The sequence below is a fragment of the Sus scrofa genome, chromosome 1 (assembly GCF_000003025.6).
Source record: "Sus scrofa isolate TJ Tabasco breed Duroc chromosome 1, Sscrofa11.1, whole genome shotgun sequence".
Classification (NCBI taxonomy): Eukaryota; Metazoa; Chordata; class Mammalia; order Artiodactyla; family Suidae; genus Sus; species Sus scrofa.
Window position 1 is genome coordinate 38154918 of NC_010443.5, and position 25020 is coordinate 38179937.

Genomic DNA, 25020 nt, shown 5'->3' on the forward strand with positions numbered 1-25020 from the left:
CATGAGATACATAACCTCTTTTTGCCTCACCCATGGCATAGCTAATCAATCACAATATCCTTTGCTACTAAAGCAGTTCTGAATTTGGGGGTATCATGAGTCTGTTCCCCATCAGCTGATGCTGGCAGGCAGGTTTAAGCCGCCAATTTCCTTTCTTTGGTACCAGAGAAAAACTTAGGTCAGCATGTCCATCCTCCCCTATTTACTAGCTAAGAAATCTTAAGAAAGGCTTTTCATCAGTTCTGCTGCCCTCACAGGACTGTTAGACAAGTCAAAGATTAAATTCCTCTCTACACATTTTGTAAACCACAGATTTGCAATCCCACATTGTTTGAAAAAATTGAATTAATTGCTTTGTAATGTGAAGAGTACTCTCTCTTTAGTTAATCTCCTCCCAGGCTCTCCCCATACATATTTATTTTATAAACGCAGATTTTTTTTTATTTTTGGTTTTATTAAAACTGTGCATACCTGTATTCCTTTTGAATGTGATGTCTGATCCTAACTAGGAAAAAAGGCTGCTGGAGGAGGAGAAAGCTCAAAATCTCACACCTGGCTCATGATTATGGTCTCTGGCAGTCCTTTCTGCTCGGCTGGAGGCTGTGTGATTAATAGCCCCTTTTCCCAATTATATGGATATTATACTCGTCTTCCTTTGGCTGGAGATGGGAGATATCTTATGAATGTGTGATGCAAATGTGGGCTTTGTGAATGCTAATTTCAAAATCAGCTAGGAGTTGACTGGCAGAAAACCGAACAACCAAGTGACAGGCATGCCAGGGGTCAGGAATCTGTGAAAGAGAGGCTGAGTGAAGGTGGAGAAAAAGAGCTAGAGAGATTTGGAGTTAATCAAGAGCAGTAGCTGGGACAGCAGCTGTTTATGAAAGCAGATATAAGCCAGATATCCTAGAAGAGAGGACAGCTTCAAACACTCGTGAAAACAAAGAGAAGCACCAGAGTTTAGCTGACTTTACAAAAAGCAGGATATATGGAACTAAGATGCCAAGACAATGCCATCAGTGCCACAAACTCTGGCTACCACATTCCCGAAGTGTGCCTGTCTACCCCCAGTTTGTACCCAGATGAACCATGGCCATCTCTGACTTGACATCCTCAAGGTCAGAGATCCCGTCATTTGTTTCTCTAGATGCCAGCAGGCGACAAGCACTCATGAAGTCTTCATTGGACTGGACCAAGCTAAACGCTGCATTGTCAGGAAGGTGATTTGGGTAACACGACACCGGAAAAAGCAGAGATACAAGCTACTATTTCATCCCTTAAACATGACAGCAGAGGGGATCAGAATGGCTATGGGAACATTGAATTGAAAGGATTCCAATCACTAGGTGGAGCAAATTGTTCAAGCAAATTGTTCAAGCCCCATTTGGGTTTGCATTCTAAAACTCTAGTTGAGAGATAACTAAGTTTTCTGTACAGCAGCTGCTTTCAGCCCAAGGCTGGCTTGGCAATGACAAGCCCAAAGACAGAAAGTACGTTGAAACTTTTCTGAGAAACTGGCTTGGATATGCTGTTGCTAACTTGCTCTCAGGTGATCCAGTGCTCACAGCAAAAGAACAACCCCAGAAGGAAGAACAGGTGGAAAGGGGAGAGTAAAGATGCCACATCTTGGGACAGCTGGTTCAGACTGTTGCTCCACTCCCTGGGGGCAATGTGGACAGGAGAAGTGAGAGCCGGGAGCTTAATGTATCAGTCACATCTGCTCTTAGGGGCCCTCCATCCATCTTTACACTCTAGCCACTTTGCATTGACAGATGGTTTTTACTTATGTAAAAATATTTTTCTTTGGGCAGGACGTCAGCCTCAGCATATGCTTCCGTGTCCAAGTGTATTTTTTTTAGCAAATTACCTGTGAGCCAAAATTTTATGTGGGGTTTAATAAATATGCAAATATAGTTTATACATATACACATTAATTCAAGTAACTCTCTAAAACAGTCACTTATAGCTACCCAAGCACACAAACTGTATATTTACATCATCCCTGATGCACAAGTGGAAGTTTTCCTAAAAGTGTGGGTACAGTAAAAAAGGGAGTTCCAAGAAAGGAATATTTTCTCTAAAACTCCTAACACATATATGAAGACATTTTGTCTGTTGCCAAATTCCAGAAATATTTTCCTTTTCCCATATGAGAATGAATACTTCACCTAAATGAATTTTAAATAATGAAATGACTACTTCCATCCCATCAAATCTAAATCTTTATTTGAAGATAATCAAAATGAAGAGTTTTATTAGAGTTTAAAACTATTATAGAATTTTTTTTTAATAAGTGCTTCAGGTTGGACTTATTCAAGGGGATTGCTCAGTGCTTTCTTTAGCCAAGAACATAATTGAAATGTTGTAGAAATAATTTTTGCCACTTTTAAAATATTTACAGTTCTCCCTCCTTCCTGGCCAATTAGTGATTGAGTAGGACTATGTTTCTAGTTCTGGACAATGAACTATGAACAATGAGTTTCTCTTCCCAAGGAGGAGCATTTTTTTGTCAATGTAGACACTCCAGATCTATTCTTGCTCTCTGGCATGGCAACTCATGATGACTGAGATGGTGGTTGGGTCACTAGCCTTTTTCCTTAGTGACAGTTATTGGTAAAACTTCTGCTGACCCATGAGAATAAACATTTGTGGGTTTTAGTCACAGAGATTTGGGATGTGTTTACTAGCATAGCACACATTGCCCATTGGAATTATACACACCTGTATGTATAGGTTTACATATATATTCCTCACTTAAAATCTAATAACTATATATTAGTAATATAATCTAATATACATACTCATAGAGTTTTTTTTTAATTCCAGGAGAATTTTATGTGAACTAATTCGTGCCATTCTACCCAGAACATTTATGTCTTGTTATTTATGAATTGTGAGTTACTATCATTCTCAAAGTAATTATCTAAAGAAAGAGGTAAAAAGCAGATTCTACTTTTATTATTTGTTGTTAACAATCATAAGAGTGTGCTCATCAATTTCAGATCTACATGGAGCCCAAGAATATATATATAGATCTGCACATACACAACTTGTAATACATAAATGGAGACATATAGTAAAGTTGCCTTAACCTTATGAATCCCACAATATCATGCACTTAGCTTTAGCGAAAATGCTTCTTGAGAAAGGGATATGTTTATTTATCTCTTTGTCATAGTGATACAATGTAAAATAATGGTTTATATAACATAGGAATATATTATACAAATGTGTTCTCTAAATATACAGATACAGAGGAATTATTTAGAACTCCAACTGCCTTCTTGCAGAGGGAGGTTTCCTTACTAACATAATGCTATGAAAAATAGGGACATGATAGTCTACATGTAGAATTCATAGAAAAGCTGAATTGTTTTGAAAAAGAGGGGGGGATGATAAAGGATGACGGATGGTTCCTGGGGTAAATCTAGGAAGAAAAATGTAAGGCAAAGGGAAAAGAGAATTCCCAGAATTAGCAGCACAGCCAGGAAGAAGCACTGGGAAAGAAAATAATCTATTGAAATCTTATCAATTTGGGTATGTATCATGTTAGTTGTGAAAACTCTCTGATCTTCCCTGTAGAATCTTTAAAAGAGTCTACCAAAAGCCAAATAATTGAAACTCACCTGGTTAGATTTCTTATGTAAATGCCAAAGTCTATTTACCTGTTGCTAAAGAAAATCAACATACTCAGTGCAGGGCACAGCCTGGTTTAACCTGACAGATCCCTATTCAAAGTGGCATGAATTAGGAAAAAGCACATAGCCACATTTTGCCCATAGGTCCCAACTGTGTGCACTGCATTTGCATAGAGACAAAACAATTAACAGAAGCACTAGATGGAGTGGTTGGCTGTCAAAACTTACTGCGAGGACAATCTGGAGGGAACTGTGAGCCACTTCTATGTACTGGTACTCCAGAAAACACCCTGAGACCGTGATGTAGCGATGGTCTTCTGGGGCCCAGTCTGGGGCAGGTGTCACTGATGTCACCGTACATCCTGGTCCATTCTCCATCCACCAAGATCGGTGCATTGAAATATTAAAAGTCAGGATAAGATCTGTTTCCTGTAAGAAGGCAATTTACAAGGATAAGAATTACTTCGTAAATGTTAGTTAGCTTACTTGGATTAACTTTCCATTTTGAAATGGGGACTTTTCCCCCTCCCCTTGCTTTATTTTATAGGCAGAAAGGAAGCATCTAAAGTGAAACTATCAGTTAAATTTGAAAATTATGTGTCTATAGTTTTCATTAAGGAAAGTTTGCCTGACTACAATAATAAAAAAAATTAGTAAAACTATCAATGACATACATGACTCATAACGAAGAGATTTTAGGACTTCTAAATATTACAAAGGGAGTGATTTAAATTATTAAGTGAATTTTATCTTGTTTTAAATCTGCTATTTTCCTCTCCCTTCAAATATTTACCTTTTGCACAATTTAAATGTTAAAATTGTACAACAGTTTGGCAAAATTTAATAACATGAAGGCTTTAATAATATTAATATTGTAGTTTATGGTTCAGTATGACCTTAACCGAACAAAACACAATAAATATTTCTTGTCCCCCCCCCCCTTATTCGTAGTTTAGAAAATCAGGTTCTTTTCAGCATTGTCAACTCCTACTATAAAATTGGTCATAGCATTTCTTGGAAAATATCATTAATTAATAATTATAAATTCTTTCTCTGATCTTTCAAGATGTAAATTTTCTAAAATCCAGAAATGTCTTTAAGATCCTGGAAATGATCCCTTTGAAATGTAATTATCAAGAAAGCACCCCTTGCTCTCCGTCTTTGTGGGGAGATAGGAGCTTAACTTTGATAAGCAGCAATTAACACAGATGGCCTAATCACACTGACAAACTTCCCTCCTAATGTCCTCCACTACTTTTCTATTACATCACCCTGGCATTTAAAAATCCTCCCAACTTTTGTTTTGGTAGAGTTAAGTCCAACTTCTCTCCCCTATTGCAATAGTATTGAATAAAGTCCTTGCCTGTTTAACTTGGAGTTGAGCTTAGCTCTTTACTGAACTCTTTTCTCTAACTACTACAGCAGGTAAAATAAAATCTATCTTGCCATTTTTAACAAGTATCCAATGCAAATGTTTTTCTTAACTGCTGTCATGTCTTTCTCTTACTTGGTGTACTCTTTGGTTTTATAGAGCACATAATTCACTAGTTTCTTAGAATAAGTGAACAACTTTTAAGTCTGAAATGTTTTTACTCTACTTTTACATTAATTGATATTTTAGCTAGATGTATACATCTTGGTTGAAAATCATTTTCTCTTAGAATCTGGTGGACATTTCTCCATTATTTTCTTGTTTCCATTATTAGAGTTAAGGAATCTGATGTCATTTTGTTCTCTGTAATTTTTTATATAACCTGTGTTCTTTTGGTCTCTTGTCTTTGTTTTAAACAGTAAATATTTTAAAATTATCAAAAAGTATAGAGGATATTATAATTCCATAATACTTACCACACAGTTTCATTAAATCTTATGCTATACTTGCTTGAAGTCATTTTTAAGTAAAATTCTATATATATAAATGATGCCTCCTCTGTAATCTTCCTAAATATGAGTTCCCCCTCTCTTTCCACTGTTTATTATCATGATTTTAGTATGATTAGTCTCATGGAAGTTTTTGTAAATTTACTGAATACTAATAATACAAAATGCTGGTTTTTTTTTAAGACTTAAAAATGCATATATAGCCTATAACTTATTTTGGTTTCATGCTATATTTTTAAGGTTTATTGATATAGAAAATCTTTTTAGCTACAATTTCTGAAATTCAATGAAACAGTACCTCGACAAGTTTCTTTTCACTTAGTTTGTAGAGCATCTGGTGGGCTTTTCCATCCAAGAGCCCTTTCCTTCCATTCTAGAAAACAACCTGCATTATATCTTTAATTGTTCCTCTACACTACTTTTTGTTGTTACTATAGGAACTCCTGTTAGCCAGACATTTGACTTCTGGGACTGACCTCTTACATTCTTATTTTTTTCTTTTCTATTCATATCTCATATTTCTCTTTACTCTCTTGGGGATTTTATTTACCAACCCTTCCCAGACTTACATTGAACTATATCTTTAATTTTAATATTTTGAAATTTTAAGACCTAACTTATTATCTAATTATTGCTTCTGTATAATTAATATTTTTTAAATGTTTCTTGGCTATAACTTTTCTTAATTCTTTGAATACTTACTCTTTTAAAATTGTGTTTTTTACATTGTTTTTGATTCAGCTAATATACTTATTTCTGCTAAATAAGAAGATAAATAAATAAATACAATTAACAATAATAATCAAGTATCTACTATGTGCCATAGACAATATTCCTACTCTTATGAGTGGTCATTTTGAGATGGAGGAAATGGACAAGTACATAATTATATATATATATATATATATATATATATATATAAACATCTGTGTAGTTAGTAATATATGGAAGAATATAAACTCAGGTAAAGAAAATAGAATAACCAAGGATTTGGTGGTGGGAAGAATATAAAACAATATTAGCTGTAATAGTAAGAAAAGATATCTCATTATTTTGTTTTTGCACAGTGTTCTGAATGAACATGTAGGAGTAAAGAGAGCAGACAGGGGAAGAGCATTCCACGCAGAGGAAACAGCCAGTAGGAAAGCGCTGAAAATTTTCTATTATGTTCTATTTCATTTTTTTCTTTGACTTTCCTATTGGTGCTTTTCCTTAGAAGTCTTTCATAAAAGTTATACTTCCATACCAAAGAGAAATTAAAACTTGATTGGCAGTTTGTAATGCATTAGTGGGCTGGTCAGCTAGTATACTTGCCTTTTAAATGCTAGATCTGTAGAGACTGATAGGACTTTGTTCTGGGTCTTCCAGTTTACCTATGGGGTAGACACTAGACCACAACCTCCTTGGGCTGAACTAGAAAGGTGCTGATGGTCTTGCTACAAAATATTCAGGCTGTTTTTCAGGATGCAATCTTGAATTTAATGCTCAGGTGTTCAGAAACTTAGCTCATGCCTACTTGTACTTCAAGAATCTTATGCATCAGCGGAGAAGCCTGGATGTGTAGACTAAAGGAAGAGACTGGGGCAATCTAACGGCTCCTTGAATAGATCATTCAATTCATTCCCATTTCCAGTCTGGTACCTCAACATACTCCTTCTAACCACTTCTATATCCTGACTTTCCAAGGGTTTTATAGGTCAAATCTGTATATTGGAATCCTCTGCATGATCATAAGTTCTAGGTTTTTCCACTTTGCTAAGTAACTTGCTAATCTTCTGCCTACTTTCTCTTCCAAAAATTGTTGGCACTTCTTGTCCATTCTCTTTTTACTGTTTGTTAGTTTTTTTATTCTTTAATATCACTTGGTGGATTTTCAGAATGAAATGTAAGTGCATATCTTAACAAGCAACCATTAACTGGAAGGTTTCTGGCATTATCTTATATTCTTATTTATTTTCCTATAGACATTTAAACACAAGGCCTTAGTGTATATGTGCAGGTGTGCATTATTTTAACCACAAAATATAAATTCCTTCTTGCAAAATAGACAATAGACAGGTCTCCTTGAAGTCCCCCTTAAGTGCAATAGAAATTCCTGAGTGTGATCTGCTTCATGCATAATCAATAGGTTATTTAATTCCCACATATTTTGTAATTTCAAGTTCAAAATTTTAAGAACTTTTGAGACAAAGAATGGGTCTTTTATTTATTTTTTTGGTCGGGCCCACAGCATACAGAATTTCCCAGACCAGGGACTGAACCCACACCACAGCAATGACCCGAGCCCCTGTGGTGACAGTGTCATATCTTTAATCTGCTGTGCCACAAGAGAACTCCAAGAATGAATCTTGATAGCACAAAATAAGATAGAAAACCACAAACCAATCTTGTATATTATGGATGGATTCATACTGAAAAACATACAAGATGGGCTCAGAATTATAAGATTCAGAATCTTTCATACTTAAAAAGACAAATAATTATATGTTCAGATCAGTATAGTGATGAAAAAATCTTTTTATCAATATATTTATTCATCTCTCTTAGTAACTCTTCAAAAAGTTCAGATTAAAGGACCCCATTATTGGTCATGTCATTTTTCAAAACAGCAGAGTCTGATGCGTTGCATGAAAGTTGTCATTAGCACTAAAAAGTTGTTTCTGATGGGGTTGTATGTATTCAGGTCAACACAAGCCTAATTGCTCAACAAATAATAAGCATTTGATAAAAACAAATAAAGGTTGACAAGTAAGAGAGAAAATGATACTAGCAATGTCTAAGAACTTCAACAAAGAGCTAAAGTTTACTTTCACAATAAGGTATTTGAAGCATATATCCTTTCTAATAATAACAATGGAGGCTACATTACAGAGAGAAGAAGGTAAAGAATGAAAAGTTTTGAGTTTTAGTTTTAAAAATATAAAATATTTTCTTAGATTTCTGAATTTTTATTACTTAGTTATTCTTTTAGAATAATAGTATTGAAAATTGACAATTTCCCATTTATAGAATGCTTAGTCACTATCTGAAAGGCTGAAACTACACTTCTTAGTAAATAGTAATTAAGTTATAGTTATCCACACAGTTACCAACAAATATTAATTATTCATATACCATATGCGGAGCACTCTACCAGGCCATAATGATGAGAAGAGATGTAAGCTGAAATCTCTAACATTACAGGGTTTATTATTTCTTTGCAGGTACAGGTACAGAGATAAAATGCAACAACAGAAGGAAGCATTTTATAAGTGCCTAATGAGAGGTGTGGACAACCTGTGTATAGGAACTCCAAGGGTGTGATGCCTGTGGACTCTGGTGGGATGGGAATGCTGGCTGGGCCTAAAATAAGAGCCAGGTTAGGTAGGTCACAGTTCAGAGGGAAAACGACTGTTTTAAATAGAGTGGACCAAATAATCAAAATTTTAGAGCTAAGAATACTTGTATGTTTAAGGACAAGTAAGTAGCCCTAATTTGATGAGACGTGCATTTGTAAGAAGGGGTAGCCTAATATCACTTTGGAAAGATAAGTTGGGGACTGACTGGAGAGTGACTTAAATGCCAAACCAAACATCCTGGCTAATTAAAAGATCTTTGATCAGTGACAGGACATTGGTACTAACAAACACGAATCAAAATGTATTACAATAAACATAATCCAGTCTCCTGCAGGATTGGGGCGGACAGTGCAGGAAACGTGGTAAGATTTATACAGGTGCTGTATTAAACAATAAGCATGATGGAGGTGTTGACACAGATGCTATAAAGTCCAAATGCTTGATCTTAATCACCCCAGACTCTTCTAAGTTCCGTAAGGGTCCAGGGAGTTGGGCCTAGGACCACAAGGCCTTAATACTCTCGGAGTAAGAATGGGAACAAGTCAGCATTCATATTATCTTAAAACATACTTCTAGTGATAATATTAAAGGAATGCTAAGCAAGCATTTTTAATGCTAAGATGCAAATTTTAACAACAATAAAATTACCCTGCAAGGTCAGAATGTTTATATTAATAAAACATATATACTTGGCCTTTGGGACTAAGAGAAGTAGTTAGAAAACCCTGTTATTGAATGACATCCTATAATTAGCTGAAGGCACAGGAGTTGGGATAGTGCAGAAAGCTGTATTTTACACCAAGAATCACTTTTTCTCAATAAACCCTTATTTATTTACAACCAATATACACAAGTTTAAATTTTAAAATATCATCAGAAAGTGTTGTGTTACACTTCATTGTTAATATCAAGTAAATACCAATTTATAGAAAATTTAAAATTATCATGATTCATGACATTTCCAGCTGGTAAACTTAATATTCTAACCCTAAACATAGCTGCTTTCTTCTGTTAATACATGCATAAATCTATGCAATCCTGCTTATGCATATAAAAACCCTAATGCCAAATTTATCCTGGTAAAACATGAGAATCAGTGAAAGCAAATCATATTACTCAAGATGCCAGGAAGAACAGGCTGGGAAAATATTGTTTTGAAAAGTTAAGCAAAATTACAAATGCACTTTATTTATCAAGTTGAATGAATGTTGTATATATAGATAGCAGTGTGGCTCAGAACACAAGGAAGTTCACTTCTACCAACTCCAAAATCCAAAGATGTGATTCATTCATATAATGAATTTAAGAAAAGCAGGTGGAATATCAAATATACATTTGAGTCCCTATTTTCTTCTAGAATCTTAAACTATGGGTAAATTTGGGATTTGACTGTTTAAGGATCATAATTTCATATGACACCATAGTGTTAACTCTTAATTCCTGGTTCATGTCATTAGTTATTCAAGAAAAGAAAAAGTTTCTGTGAGCATCAAAAACATAACCATTGCTCTAAAGTCAGATGAGGAAAATCTGATGATATTTGGATTTCTAAAATCTAGAGTTTTAAAAACAAAATGTGTTTCTTCCCACTATGTGGAAAGATTCACTGAAGATTTCATGTAAAATGTTTGATGTTCATTGCTCTTATATGTATTGATTGCTTCTTGCCTGAAAACAGGTTTTGCATGTCTGGATTGCAAGAAAGGCCATTAGTTCACTTTTCTAAATCTTATCCTAATTGCCTCCTTATTCTAGATAAATGTTTTATGTTATTCGACAATTGGTCTGCACCCTCTGCCTTCTGAGCATTGTTGCAGAAATTACGTTTTTTTTTTAATGAAATCTTCCTCAATACTTCCTATTAACATCCTAGGTTTCTCTCTGCGCTTAAATTAATACTTTGGAGTAAGAATGGGAACAAGTCAGCATTCATATTATCTTAAAACATACTTCCAGTCATGATATTAAAGGAATGCTAAGCAAGCATATTTAATGTTAAGATGCAAACCTTAACAACAGTAAAAAATACTCCGGAAGTTCAGAATATTTATATTAATAAAACATATATATTTAGCCATTGGGACTAAGAGAAATAGTTAGAAAACCCTGTTATTGAATGACATCCTGTAATTAGCCTGTAACAAGCTTTTCCTGATTAATTCCATTCTTTTTTCAGGATCACAATGTTATACCTGGTATGTTAGTATATGTGTGTACACACACGTGTGTACACACACACACACATACACACATATACATAGAGAGAGAGAGAGAGAGAAGGGGGGCAAAATTATCTTGGTAAATTAAATTAAATTAAAGGGGTACGTTGAATAGGTCCCGATATAATCATTGTTCTTGCTAAAGAAATGCATATTAGCTCTCAGCTAGAGAAGAAAGACTGCTTTGGAATATAAAGAATTTTGTTTTAAGGTAATCCTTGTTCTGAAAGAGCTGGAAAGAAGGAAGGAAGGAAGGAGAGGAGGGAAGAAAAGAGGGAGGGAAAGGAAATGAAAAGAAAGATTTCCATAAGGAAGCCACCAAGCTATGTTGAAGCTAATTGAACCTCCAGGCTCAAAAGTCTTGATTATTTTCTTACTTCTCAAGTTAGGACTCATCAGCTATGAGTGGGATCTAAGTTTGGCAAAATGAGTCTTCTCCCCTTTCTTTCACACCCTTACTAGCAGATGCTAGAGGCAGAATTTTCTCTGCTGGTTACAATAATGAAAGATCAGCTTCTCACTGACTTTATAGTTTTCGATGTACTGAAACCTCTTCCGGCAGGTTTTCCTGCTGGTTTCTCACTTAGTCGTTTGTTCCCTCCCCACAGGTATCTTTTCCCATCTTGTGAGTGTTCCTTTCCTGGCTCAGAGCTTTGAAAAGTGATCTGCATTCACTCCAGGGGCTTAGGGAGGCAAAGAAGAGGTTAGTTATTTCCAGAGAAAATGTTACTGATATTTTGGCACTCATCTGAAGACCACCATTTCTTTTGTTTTTAAAGCACATTTGGCATGGTGACACAGAGGTGCTGATGATACTGAAGGCTTGGCTACATGACAGGAACACTGAAATGTCCTCCTCAATAGTTCCGCACCATTACTGCTAGTCGTTATCCCATCTATCTACATGTGCAGCCTACCCCTGGTACAGACTCAATCATTTCCCCAAAGTTGGATATTCTGGCTTAGAATATCTGTGCTTGCCTCCAAAGATTTTAACTTGTCAAGTGAATTGAATTGGGAGCCCAATCACATTTTGATCCATAGTTCAAAAATTCTCAGTTAAATTTATTACCAGAAATGCTAATAAAGTTTTATGTTCTTTCTTGTTTTTAAATATTCATTCTCGGGAGATAAAATTTCATGGGAATATGGCCAAATATGGTAGCAAGATGGACTTGAGCCAAGCATTAATGTTATTGAGGTTGGGCTTTATATAGTTATCGCTCAGGTACTGAGAATGACCATAACTAGAGATGAAATACTAATTCATGGAAAATTTCTCTGTAAAATCTCTGTAAATCTTCTCATTTTGAAGATAAATACATCTCCTAGTCCATTATAAATTCTTCAGCTTACTGTTAAGTTCAGAAAAAAAAATATATATATATACACACACACTGCAAAAAAGAAAGGAAATAAATTTATGTATTTATTACCTAGTACATGACTCAACAACACTGAGAAGTAGAGATTACTATCCTTATTTAACAGAAGAAAAAACTGAGGTTGAGAGTGCATAGATAACGACATCAAGTTACTTTTATTAAGTATGAGACTAGATTTCAAACCCAGTTTTGTCTGAATTCATGCTTTCCCCCTGGACCTTGTCCCCTCTTAAGGAAATTCTCTAGGCCACCTAATCATTGTCAAAATGTCATATTTGGCATTCTTTGGGAGAATGTTCTAGAATAAAAATGGTTGAGTCGTAATTCATACAATGTATTTAAAAAATTTCCAAATCTGTTCAAAACCTACATAGCACTAAAAAAAGACCTTGACATGTCCTCGTAGGTGGTTTACCAACAAAATTCCAAAACTCATGGTACCCTGCATTTACAGTAGAGTTATATTAGCCATGCATTTGGATGAAGAAGCTTTTAAAGGTATTTTAGTTGTACTTTATTCTCATGAGAGAATTTTTTTAAAGTGGTAAGATTTGTCTCTTGTCTTGTTTTATCCTGGCAAGCACATAGATCAATACTGCTTAGAATTTGTGGAGACAAATATAAATAAACCTCTAAGTCTAAATAAAACACCTTTAAGCATATGTACCTATTTCCTTTGGATTGCTTCCAAAAAGCCTTTTGCAGCTTTTGTAATGCACAAGGACAAGAGGCTACTGGTGGAAAAGTCACTGTCTGGAGGAAAACATTGAGAAACAGAAAAATACTCATCATTACTATCATAGAGGGAGAGGGAGAGAGAGAGAGCGAGAGCGAGAGAGTGAGAGAGCACTTAGTTCCTTAGTTTCCTTTACAAAGAGGGGATAAATTTCCCAGAAGTATAAGAAGACAAAGAAGTACAAGTTGGGGATACAAATATGGGGAAGGAAACAATTCAATAATTTTGTTGCAGTGTGAAATATGAGGATGAGGTGGGATTGTTGACAAGATAGTAGTTCATACTAGAAATGGTGCTGACGATGCAGCAGCATGCATCGGAACTTAGTCCTTCTTATTTAAAAGACGTGCTTCCTTCTGACTCTTTTTTTTCTCCTTCACTTGCCCACAGGAATTCATTAGACAATTCTCTTCTAAAAAGTACCAAAAATCACTTGTGATGTCTTGTGAAAAAAAGGAACAGCTTAATAATTCCCCATCCAAAAGTTCACAGCTATAAGCCAAGGGGCCATTTGAATTTACATCATACACATTATGTCCAAAATGGAATTGGAAATCATAGAGGAAAACATCGTGATATAATTTTAGGTTATAGGTGGATTTTGTTAAACTACTTCAATAAAGGAGTAATAAATAACCAGCTATTTTCCTGCATAGGAATTGTGTGACATCTAATCTTCTAATTCACACAAGGGATCATTTACAGTCTCCTGATCAGATTGTTTTAGAGACACTGACAAAAGTGCATCATCCTGACTTGGATACCCTGCCTATCTGTCCAAGGTAGTTGCAGGGTCTAAAAACAATCAATACAATAAATGAAAACAATAAATTAACAAAACAATAAAAACAAAAAAAAACCAAAACAATAAATTAAAAACAATAAAAAACAAACAATAAAAAACAATAAAAAATAAAAAAACAATAAAAAACAATAAAAACAAAATAAAACAAAATAAATTAAAAATTTATTTAAAATAAATTTAAATATTTAAAGAAACATAAAAAATCAGAGGGCTCAGACTCACGTATATTTAACTTCAGATTCAAGCTGATGAATTGATCTAGAAGGTAAGGCAGATACTCCTCAAAGGATTAGAAGTGCTCCCAAATAGAATGGGTGTTGCTCTAAGTTTTGAATTCTTATAGCTACTTGTATGAATGCAAGTGCTGGCTGATCCTTCAAGAGTGAAGGCTATATTCAAAACTTACACAATCTCAGGGAATTCCTGTCGTGGCTCATTGGTAACGAACCCAACTAATACTCATGAGGACTTGGGTTCAATCTCTGGCCTCAGCCATTGGGTTAAGGATCCAGCATTGCCGTGAGGTGTGGTGTAGGTTGCAGAGGCGGCTTGGATCCCGAGTTGCTGTGGCTGTGGTATAGGCCAGCGGCTACAGCTTTTATTTGACTGCTAATCCAGAAACTTCCATATGCCATGGATGAAGCCCTAAAAAAAGAAAAAAAAAAAAAAAAAAAAAAGGCCTTACACAGTCTCTTCCCTCAAAATGATTCTTTGGTGATTTGAGTAGAGAGAAAGTAAAAATCATATATGACACTATTATCTGTTGCCTAGGTTTATTCACTAACACTGAAACAGGGGAGTGTAACTTCTGAGTATATCACTCGACCTAGTTCATATAAAATGACTTAGAAAAATAAGCTATAATTTTAAGTCTCCAAATGACTAGTTTATGCCCAACTGTTAATAATCTGCCTCTATTGACAACTACTTATTTTAGCTCTTAAATATACTGCACTATGCTGTATTTGACGATGATTATATATAAATTCGCAGCATCAGGCACTTAGAGATCTTTTTAGGGGTATCAAAATCACTTAAAAACTCTTGTGAAAAGGAGTGACTTTAATAATAAGTTTTCACAAATCAGTGATTGTTCACAGGTAAAACCAAGGGAATGACTTGAATTTACACAATGAATCTGAAAATGTTCCTATAAAATTTAAGCAATTTTAGAATTTAATTTAGTTAGAATATCATAAAAGTTATTTATCATTATAGAATATATCTCCATTTTTTTTTTTTTTGTCTTTTCCAGGGCCTCATCCACTGCATTTGGAGGTTCCCAGGCTAGGGGTCTAATTGGAGCTGTAGCCAGCCTACACCAGAGCCACAGCAATGCCAGATTCGAGACGTGTCTGCGATCTACATCACAGCTCACGGCGACACCAGATCCTTAACCCATTGAGCAAGCCCAGGGATTGAACCCACAACCCCATAGTTCCTAGTCGGATTCATTAACCACTGAGCCACAATGGGAACTCCTCCATGTTTTTTTAAATTAAAAAATGTCTTCATTACTGAAAAATGCTCTCCAGCATCTGAGCCTTCAGAGATCTACAATCTTTATGCAATAGTAACTTTAAAGACCACTGATCACCATTAAAATACCATCACAATAAAAAGGCTTGAAATATTGTGAGAATTACCAAAATGTGACACAAAGTTAACAAATGCTGTTAGAAAAGGGTGCTGATAGACTTGCTCAATGCAGGGTTGCCCCAAACATTCAATTTGTGGGGAAAAAAAAAAAAAAAAAAAGCAGTATCTGTGAAGTGCCATAAAGCAAAGCACAATAAACCAAGGTGTGCCTATAATTAAAGCCCCTGTGTGTTTTGTGTCTTACTTACACTTGTTTTCAGATTTAAAACAAAGTTCTTTCTCAATGTTTTGTCAAATAGATCCCATGGGACCACCATGTTTGCAAGTTTGTTTATTCCCCCCCCCCCCCAGAAGAGCTCTTCACAAGCATGGGCACAAAATAGCACTTTTGTGTGTGTGTGACTCGCTTAAAAATACATCATGAGAGAATTTTCAAACACATATTGTGAGTTTACCCCTCCTGGCACTCATGATGTCTCTTATTATCAGCACATCCAAAATATTATTGTCCTACACATGGCTGGATGATTCTTTAACAATGATTAAACTTTACCACAGACTATCATTGCCTAGCCTCATTGATTACTGAGAAGGTTTTATTAATTATTATTTTACATTATCTCTACTGGGTTTTCTTCTCCCTGTAAACAGGCTTTAGTCTTCACTAGCTCTTTAAAAGCGCCGTTATCAAGCCAATTTATAATGACTATCCTTTGCCAAACCTAGTCTTGTTTCTCCCCATACTTTCAATAGACGCTACTTCAGTAAGCCTGCCTCAGAACCACCTGGGGGCTTGTAGGAACATGGGCTGCAGGGTGCCACCCCCACAGTACCTGATTGGTAGGTTTGGAGTGGGCTGAAAATTTGCATTTCCTAACAGGTTCCCAGATGATGCTAATACTGCTGATCCAGACCTCACTTTGAGACTCGGCTTCTACTTGCCCTGTTTGCCGGTCTTCACAGCTAGAGCCGCTTAACTCACACGTGATTCTGTCCCAGGCACATAAGAAGGAATAGAGGCCTTTTATTGGTTCCGTATGGCGTAACTTTACGGCAGATTTTACGTGGGTAGCAGAACTGAGGATCTGCTGAGTTTTCCGTCTCCTTTACGTCTTCCCTTCTTGGATTCCCTGCTGAGCAGGCTGTTTCCTCTGGGACTAGCACACTTTGATTTCACTTGCTCAGTTCCTCTGGAAGCTGAAGTTGAGTGGGTAAGTTCACTTCCCATATCTAGGAATTTACCTGGTTGCCTTCTGGACATTTGTAACCCTATGCTCACTCTGGCGTTTTTGGTCTGCCTGCACTGATTTCTGTTCCATTGTTTGTAGTTAAGAGTGAAGTTGGCCTTTTCTGGGCCAGTGAGTTTAGTGGCTGGTATTTCTGGGCCTGACTTCAAATATCCCAGGCTACCTTCTCTTCTTTTCAAACATAGATTATTTATTCAGTTGAACAATGCCGTTGCTATATCTGTGACTGCTGCCCATTCTTTCCCTCACTTGATTTCTATCTGTGATTTCCAGACCCTTCAACCCAGGCTCCATCTCCTTCATGCTCTGAAACTCAGTGCTGGCTTGGTCTTTATCCTCTGTGAATGGTAAGATCAAGTAACTTGGTTAGAAGGTGCTAATGCCACCTGCATGCATAACCTGGATCCAAGTAAGTCAGCCATATTTTTTCCTTTTTAAACCTGTGTCAAGGGTCTATGGGCTTGTTAGGCAAAGCGTAGTCTGAGAATCAATGGCTTTCAGCATGTTAGGAGTGAAATGCAGAGTCTCAGCAACACCCCCCACCCCAGGACTGCATTAGAATTCACATTGTAACAAGACCTCCAGGTAATTTTCATGCACACCGTAAAGAAATGATGTATGGTGTAGCACCTACAGGATGAACTGTTCCACCTGAGACTAATTGTGACTCTCTTAACAATCACTACATTTTCTAATTTCCTTATCACCACTGATGTAACTTTACAAACCTGTGTTGAGTGGGTTTCCTGCTGACAGTGTGGACTGTGACCAACACCCCGTGATTATGCAGGAACCCGGTGTCTCTCTGTACATCTCACATTTGTTGTTTCTTGGGAGTTCTTGCATAAGGTCTTTTCAAATATGTCAGCATACCAAAGGAATATTTCTTCGTGATATTGGTCATGATCTGATGTGGGCTTGGATAATGGGAAGCCTCAGGGTCCAGGGTGGATGAGGACCACTCAAGTTCAACAGTAAATCTTATGTGTTTAATGTAATGCTGGCTCACAGAAGGTGACCATCCAAACATCTCTCATCAGCAATTATCATGGAGAAGGTGTTGAAGGTAGATCAGGCTGGGTGAGTTAACTCTATCTCAGAACTTCTGTGGTAGGTGGGCCAGCAGTACTGGTCTGAACAGTGACCGGTAAATGGCCTTGCTGCTGGGAACCCATCACTAAGAGGTCTAACCATTGCAGGGAGAGGGATAATAATAAGCTACAGAGTATCAAAGCCTCAGTCAAGACATCCTGCATTCAAGATTGGGCTACAGACCCCAAAGGAAGAAATGGCCATGTTAACCTGGAGACCTAGGTGGACAGGCTCTTATTTTTACTCAGTGCCATAGTAGATTCAATGATAGTTACTACTTTTATTATAGAGGGAATCATGTTAACAGATGGACCTCAGGGCTACTCCAAGTTCTCTGAATTCTGACCCAGTTGATTGGAGGGTTGGGTAGCTAGTGGAGTACCTTGTTAAAGAGCTGAGCAAAAAGAAGCATGCACCCTCAAAGCATACATGCTTAGCTAGGCATATTGGAGGACTTTTCTTTTCCCCTTTCCTCTTTTGTTCTCTTGTGATTTGATGATTATCCTTAGTGTTATGTTTAGATTCCTTTTTCTCTTTTGTGTGTATATCTATTACAGATTTTTGATTTGCAGTTACCATGAAGTTTTGGTATAGCAGTCGTGTGTGTGATTTTTTTTTTAATAAGTTGCTGATCTCTTAATTTCAAATGCATTTTAAATATCATTTGTACTCTCCTCCTCTCATAATTATCAGTTCTGATATCATATTTTACATCTAACTCGTTCTGTGTATCCCTTAACTGCTTATTGTGGATACAGGTGATTTTATTAGTTTTGTCTTTTAATCTCCTTACTAAGTTTGTGGATAATTTCCTACTGTTACTCTATGCTTGCCTTTACTGATGAGCTTTCTCATTTTGTAATTACCTTGTTTCTAGTTGTGGCCTTTTATTTTCTGCCTAAGGGAAGTTCCTTTAGCATTTGGTGTAAAGTTGGTTTGGTGGTGCCAAATGCTTTTAGCTTTTGCATGTCTGTAAAGGTTTTGATTTCTTCATCAAATCAGCTTTTGCCCTGGGACCCAGTGTGTGTGAGACCTTGTATGTGTCCTCCAAGGTGGAGAATCTGCTTCCTCTAGTCCTGTGGTACTCCTGCCCTCAAGCCCTGCTGGCCTTCAAAACCAAATGCTCTGGAGATTCCTCCTGATGCCAGACCCCTAGGCTGGGGACCTGACATGGGGCTTAGAAGTCTCACTCCTGAGGGAGAACTTCTGTGATATAAATTATTCTCCAGTTTGTGAGTTGACAACCCAATGCTAGGGATTTGATTATATCATGAGTGTGCCCCTCTTACTGTGTTGTTGTGGTTCCTTCTTGTGTCTTTGAATGCAGTCTTTTTTTTTTTTTTTTTTAAATTGGTACCAGTTTTTTTAATTGGTGGTGATTTTGGTGTTCTCATGGGAGGAGGTGAGCTCAAGGTCCTCCTCCTCTGCCATCTTGTCCTTCTGGGCCCCACATTTTCTTTTTTCCCTTAAGATTTCCTGTAATGCCTCTAGGAAAGTCTGAAGGAGAGCGGATGACCTAGGCACCTGGGTTCTGCCTGACAGTGCAGTTCCAGGGTCACACAGCAGCTTTTGCTCCAGTAGTCTTGATGGTATAGGGCTCGTGCGCACTGGACCCAGTAGCAGTGATGGATGACTCCAGACTCTCTGTAGTTTTCAGGGTCAGTAGAAGATAGATGGCTTAAGGTATCTAGATTCCAAGGTTATCTTTTTTTTCACAGTTCTCTCAGAAATCATGAATTGAACTATGAGCAAGCAGATTGTTTAGAGTGCGGGCATGAAATAGATTTTTGATCAATTTACAGGAAGTCAGAATGGAGGAAACTATTTGCCTGACAGAAGTTTTCCAACAGCCAGATGAAGAGATACATAGGGTGAGGTTCTGAACAAAGGAGCTTCTCTCCTCCTGGAGTCTGGGGACCTGCACAATGGCACATGGAAGCATTCTGGTTTCCCAGCCTGGAAGCCTGTAGCCATATATGGTTTTGAGTAAATTTGCTCTTTAAAAAATTCAGTCACAAAAGAACTGAAATTTATCATAGATCCTAAGGCTAAATTCAAACCTGACATATCTTGACTCCTTTCACTCTAAAATGCGGTAATTAATTTTTCCTGGTGCTACATTGTCACTTAGCAAGGATTGAAGCTTTAGTTTTTATTAACTGCATAATTTGATTTCTCCCTGGTGAAGTCCATGTTAATCATTCTCCATAAAGAGAGATATATGTGCCTGTCTGAGATCACTGAGAATAAGAAAAAGTAAAGAGAAAAACTATTTCATGTTCAAGAAAATTTTGAAAGAGCTCATGTAATTCATAGCAATCACTTTTTTTCGTCCTGGTCTAAATTATCCAATTTCTCTGCTCTGTTTACCAATGGAAGCTAAGATAGCAGAGCTGGTGGGAAAAGTAAAAAACGGTGAATAAGAAAATTCGAGCTCATGGCCATAGGCATCATTCTCTATGTTGCTTTCTCATTCTGTAATACAGAGGAGATAATGACCATCCCTTGCCAAATAATTGGTACCAGAGATGTATAATAGGGATCGTTAGCTTGAATGAAGATGAATTTGGTCTTAGCGTTAAAATTTTGTAGGATAATGAGATTTCTGACAATTCGTAAAAATTAACCATTTTCAGCTAAAGATTCCTACCTATAACTGGGGATTAGCATGCAGCTGAGAAACTTTTCCCATCACTTTGAGACATTTCCCTATACAGCAAAGGACAGTCTTGACATGCTCTTACCAGTATCAGTGCCCAGATCCTATTCCCTGGCTACTCTGCTTTGTCACTTTGTCTGCAGTACTCCCCCTGCACTCAATCCTGACCTCTGCCTGAGTGTAAGGAGCCTACATCTGCCTGTATGAATTTCTGAACACAATATTGGCTTACCTTCTCTCCACTCTAACACCTTAGACTCTGTACACAGAATCACAGTACCTTCGTGACACCTTTTCTTAGGCTAGCTGTATTTTTTTAAATTTTTTTAAATTTAAATTTAAATTTCTAATAGTTATTTCCCCAGTACAATTTTTTTTTTCTGCTGTACAGCATGGTGACGCAATTACACATACATGCATACATTCTTTTCTCTCACATTATCATGCTCCATCAAAAGTGACTAAACATAGTTCCCAGTGCTACACAGCAGGATCTCATTGCTAATCCATTCCAAAGGCAATAGTTTATATCTATTAACCCCAAGCTCCCCAACCACCCCACTCTCTACCCCTCACCCTTGGCAAACACAAGTCTCTTTTCCAAGTCCATGATTTCCTTTTCTGTGGAAAGGTACATTTGTGCCTTATATTAGATTCCAGATATAAAAGTGATATCATATGGTATTTGTCTTTTTCTTTCTGACTTACTTCACTTGGTATACGAGTCTCTAGTTCCATCCATATTGCTGCAAATGGCATTATTTTGTTCTTTTTTATGGCTGAGTAGTATTCCGTTATGTATATATACCACTTCTTCCTAATCCAATCGTCTGTTGATGGACATTTAGTTTGTTTCCATGTCTTGGCTATTGTGAATAGAGCTGCAGTGAACATGCAGGTGCATGTGTGTTTTCTAAGGAAAGTTTTGTCTGGATATATGCCCAAGAGTGGGATTGCTGGGTCATATGGTAGTTCTGTGTATAGATTTCTAAGGCATCTCCATACTGAGTGCAGTGCAGGAGGGTTCCCTTTTCTCCATACCCCCTCTTGAACTTGTTATTTGTAGACTTCTTAATGATGGCCATTCTGACTTGTGTGAAGTGGTATCTCGTGGTAGTTTTGATTTGCATTTCTCTAATAATCAGGGATGTTGAGCATTTTTTCATGTGTTTGTTGGCCATCTGTATGTCTTCCTTGGAAAAATGTCTCTTCAGGTCTTTAGCCCATTTTTCAATTGAGTTGTTGGCTTTTTTTGCTGTTGAGTTTAAGTTGCTTGCATATTCTAGAGATTAAGCCCTTGTCAGTTGCATCATTTGAAACTATTTTTTCCCATTCTGTAAGCTCTCTTTTTGTTTTCTTTTTGGTCTCCTTTGCTGTGCAAAAGCTTGTCAGTTTGATTGGGTCCCATTGGTTTATTTTTGCTTTTATTTCTGTTGCCTTGGGAGACTGACCTGAGAAAATATTCATGAGGTTGATGTCAGAGAATGTTTTACCTTTGCCTATGTTCTCCTCCAGGAGTTTGATGGTATCTTGTCTTACATTTAAGTCTTTAAGCCATTTTGAGTTTATTTTCATGCATGGTGTGAGGGTGTGTTCTAGTTTCATTGATTTGCATGCAGCTGTCCAGGTTTCCCAGCAACACTTGCTGAAAAGACTGTGTTTTTCCCATTTTATTTTCTTGCTTCCTTTGTCAAAGATTAATTGACCATAGGTGTCTGGGTTTATTTCTGGGTTCTCTATTTTGTTCCTTTGGTCTGTCTGTCTATTTTGATACCAGTACCACACTGTCTTGATGACTGTGGCTTTGTAATGTTGTCTGAAGTCTGGGAGAGTGATCCCTCCTGCTTGGTTTTTGTTTCTCAGGATTGCTTTGGCAGTTCTGGGTCTTTTGTGGTTCCATATAGATATTTGGATTGTTTGTTCTAGTTCTGTGAAAAATGTCATGGGTAATTTGATAGGGATTGCATTGAATGTGTAGATTGCTTTGGGTAGTATGGCCATTTTTACAATATTGATTTTCCCAATCCAGGAACATGGAATATCTTTACATTTCTTTCCATCTTCTTTAATTTCCTTGATTAATGTTTTATAGTTCTCAGCATATAAGTCCTTTACATCCTTGGTCAAGTGTATTCCCAGGGACTTGATTTTTTTCAGGTTTAATTTTAAAAGGTATTGTATTTTTGTATTCCTTTCTTAATATTTCATTGTTAGTATAGAGAAATAAGACTGATTTCTGAATGTTAATCTTATATCCTGCTACTTTGCTGAATTTGTTGATCAGTTCAGGTAGCTTTTGGATTGAGTCATTAGGGTTTTCTATATATAGTATCATGTCATCTGCATACATTGACAGCTTTACCTCTATTCTTCCTATTTGGATGCCTTTTGTTTCTTTTTTTTTTGTCTGATTACTGTGGCTAGGACTTCCAGTACTCTGTTGAATAACAGTGGTGAGAGTGGGCATACTTGTCTTGTTCCAGATTTTAATGGGAAGGCTTTCAGCTTTTCTCCATTGAGTATTATATTTGCTGTGGGTTTGTCCTAAATGGTTTTGATTGTGTTAAGGTATGTTCCCTCTATACCCACTTTGGTAAGAGTTTTGATCATGAATGGATGTTGGTCTTTGTCGAATGCTTTTTCTGCATCTATTGAGATGATCATGTGGTTTTTGACTTTTCTTTTGTTAATGTGGTGTATGACATTGATTGATTTGCATATGTTGAACCATCCTTGTGAACTGGGATGAATCCCACCTGGTTGTGGTGTATGATCTTTTTTATATGCTGTCGGATTTGGTTGGCTAAAACTTTGTTGCGATTTTTTGCATCTATATTCATCAAAGATAATGACCTATAGTTTTCTTTTTTGGTTGTATCTTTGTCTGCTTTTGGAATTAGGGTGATGGTGGTGTCACAGAACTTTTTGAAAAAGTTTAGGGAGAATGGGTATAAGTTCCTCTTTGAATGTTTGGTAGAATTCACCTGTGAAGCCATCTGGTCCTGGACTTTTATTTGTTGGGAGTGTCATTATGATGTTCAATTTCATTTCTAGTGATTGGTCTGTTCAGTTTCTTGATTCAGTTCTGTTTCTTCTTGATTCAGTTTTGGCAGGCTGTAAGTCTCTAGAACGTTGTCCATTTCTTCCAGGTTGTCAAATTTGTTGGTATACAATTGTTCGTAGTATTCTCTCATGGTTTTTTGTATTTCTGTAGTATCCATTGTGACTTCTCCTTTTTTACTTCTGATTTTGTTTATTTGGGTTTTTTCTCTCTTCTTGGTGAGTCTAGCCAGAGGTTTGTCAATTTTGTTTATGTTTTCAAAGAACCAGCTCTTGGTTTTATTGATTTTTTTTTTCATATTGGTTTTTGAATCTGTTTTATTGATTTCCTGTCTGATAGTTATGATTTCCTTCATTCTGCTGACTTTAGGTTTTGTTTGTTCTTTTTTCTAATTCATTTAGGTGGTGGGTTAAGGTGTTAATTTGAGATTTTTCTTCTTTTTTGAGGAAGGCCTGTATTGCTCTGAGTTTTCTGCTGAGCACTGCTTTTGCAGCATCCCATAGGTTTTGAGTGGTTGTGTCTTCATTATCATTTGTCTTGAGGTATTTTTTAATTTCCTTCTTGATTTCCTCATTGACCCATTAGTTTGTTAGTAGCATGTTGTTTAGTCTCCATGTAGTAAGTTTTTTCTCATTTCTCTTCCTGTGGTTGATTTCTAGTTTCATGCCCTTGTGGTCAGAGAAGATACCTGAAATCATTTCTATGCTCTTAAATTTGTTGATGTTGGCTTTGTGCCCCAGGATGTGGTCAATTCTTGAGAATGTTCCATGTGCACTTGAGAAGAATGTATATTCTGATTTTTTTGGATGTAATGTCCTGAAAATGTCCATTAAGTCTAACTTTTCTTTAGGATCTCGGTTGCCTTATTGATTTTCTTTCTAGAGGATTTGTCCATTGATGTGAGTGGGGTGTTAAAAGTCTCCTACTCTCATTGTATTCCCAGCGATTTCTCTATTTTATGTCTGTTAGTATTTGTTGGAGGTATCTGGGTGCTCCTATATTAGGGACATATATATTGATGATTGTAATATCCTCTTCTTGAATGGGTCTTTTAACCATTAGTGTCCTCTTTTGACTTTCCTTATGGTCTTGTTTTAAAGTCTGTTTTGTCTGATACGAGTATTGCAAGTCCTGCTTTCCTGTCTTGTCCATTGGCATGAAATATCTTTTCCCATCCCCTCACATTCAATCTATATGTGTCCTTTGCCCTTAGGTAAGTCTCTTATAGGCAGCAGATTGAAGGTTTTTGCTTTTTTATCCAATCTGCCACTCTGTGTCTTTTGATTGGAACATTCAGTCCATTGACATTTAAGGTGATTATTGATAGACACATATTTATTGCCATTTTAAACCTTGTTTT

General features: G+C 36.6%; 1 protein-coding gene and 1 long non-coding RNA gene across 24 annotated transcripts in view; one reads left to right on the forward strand and one right to left on the reverse strand.

Annotated features, from left to right (window-relative positions):
* NKAIN2 (sodium/potassium transporting ATPase interacting 2) overlaps positions 1-25020 on the reverse strand; it is a 1025964-nt gene that overhangs the window by 140666 nt on the left and 860278 nt on the right. For all 21 annotated transcript variants that reach the window (XR_002338465.1, XR_002338481.1, XR_002338499.1 and 18 more), the window contains one exon: positions 3867-4067. Coding sequence is in view for 7 of the 21 variants with exons in the window: in XM_021072767.1 (XP_020928426.1) it covers positions 3867-4067 (201 nt within the window). In the remaining 14 variants the exon portion in view is untranslated. The remainder of the gene's footprint in view (positions 1-3866; positions 4068-25020) is intronic.
* Positions 15433-25020, forward strand: part of LOC102165447 — a 108626-nt gene continuing 99038 nt past the window's right edge. For all 3 annotated transcript variants that reach the window (XR_002338510.1, XR_300683.3, XR_002338509.1), the window contains exons 1-2: positions 15433-16812; positions 17122-17257. This is a non-coding gene — a long non-coding RNA (uncharacterized LOC102165447). The remainder of the gene's footprint in view (positions 16813-17121; positions 17258-25020) is intronic.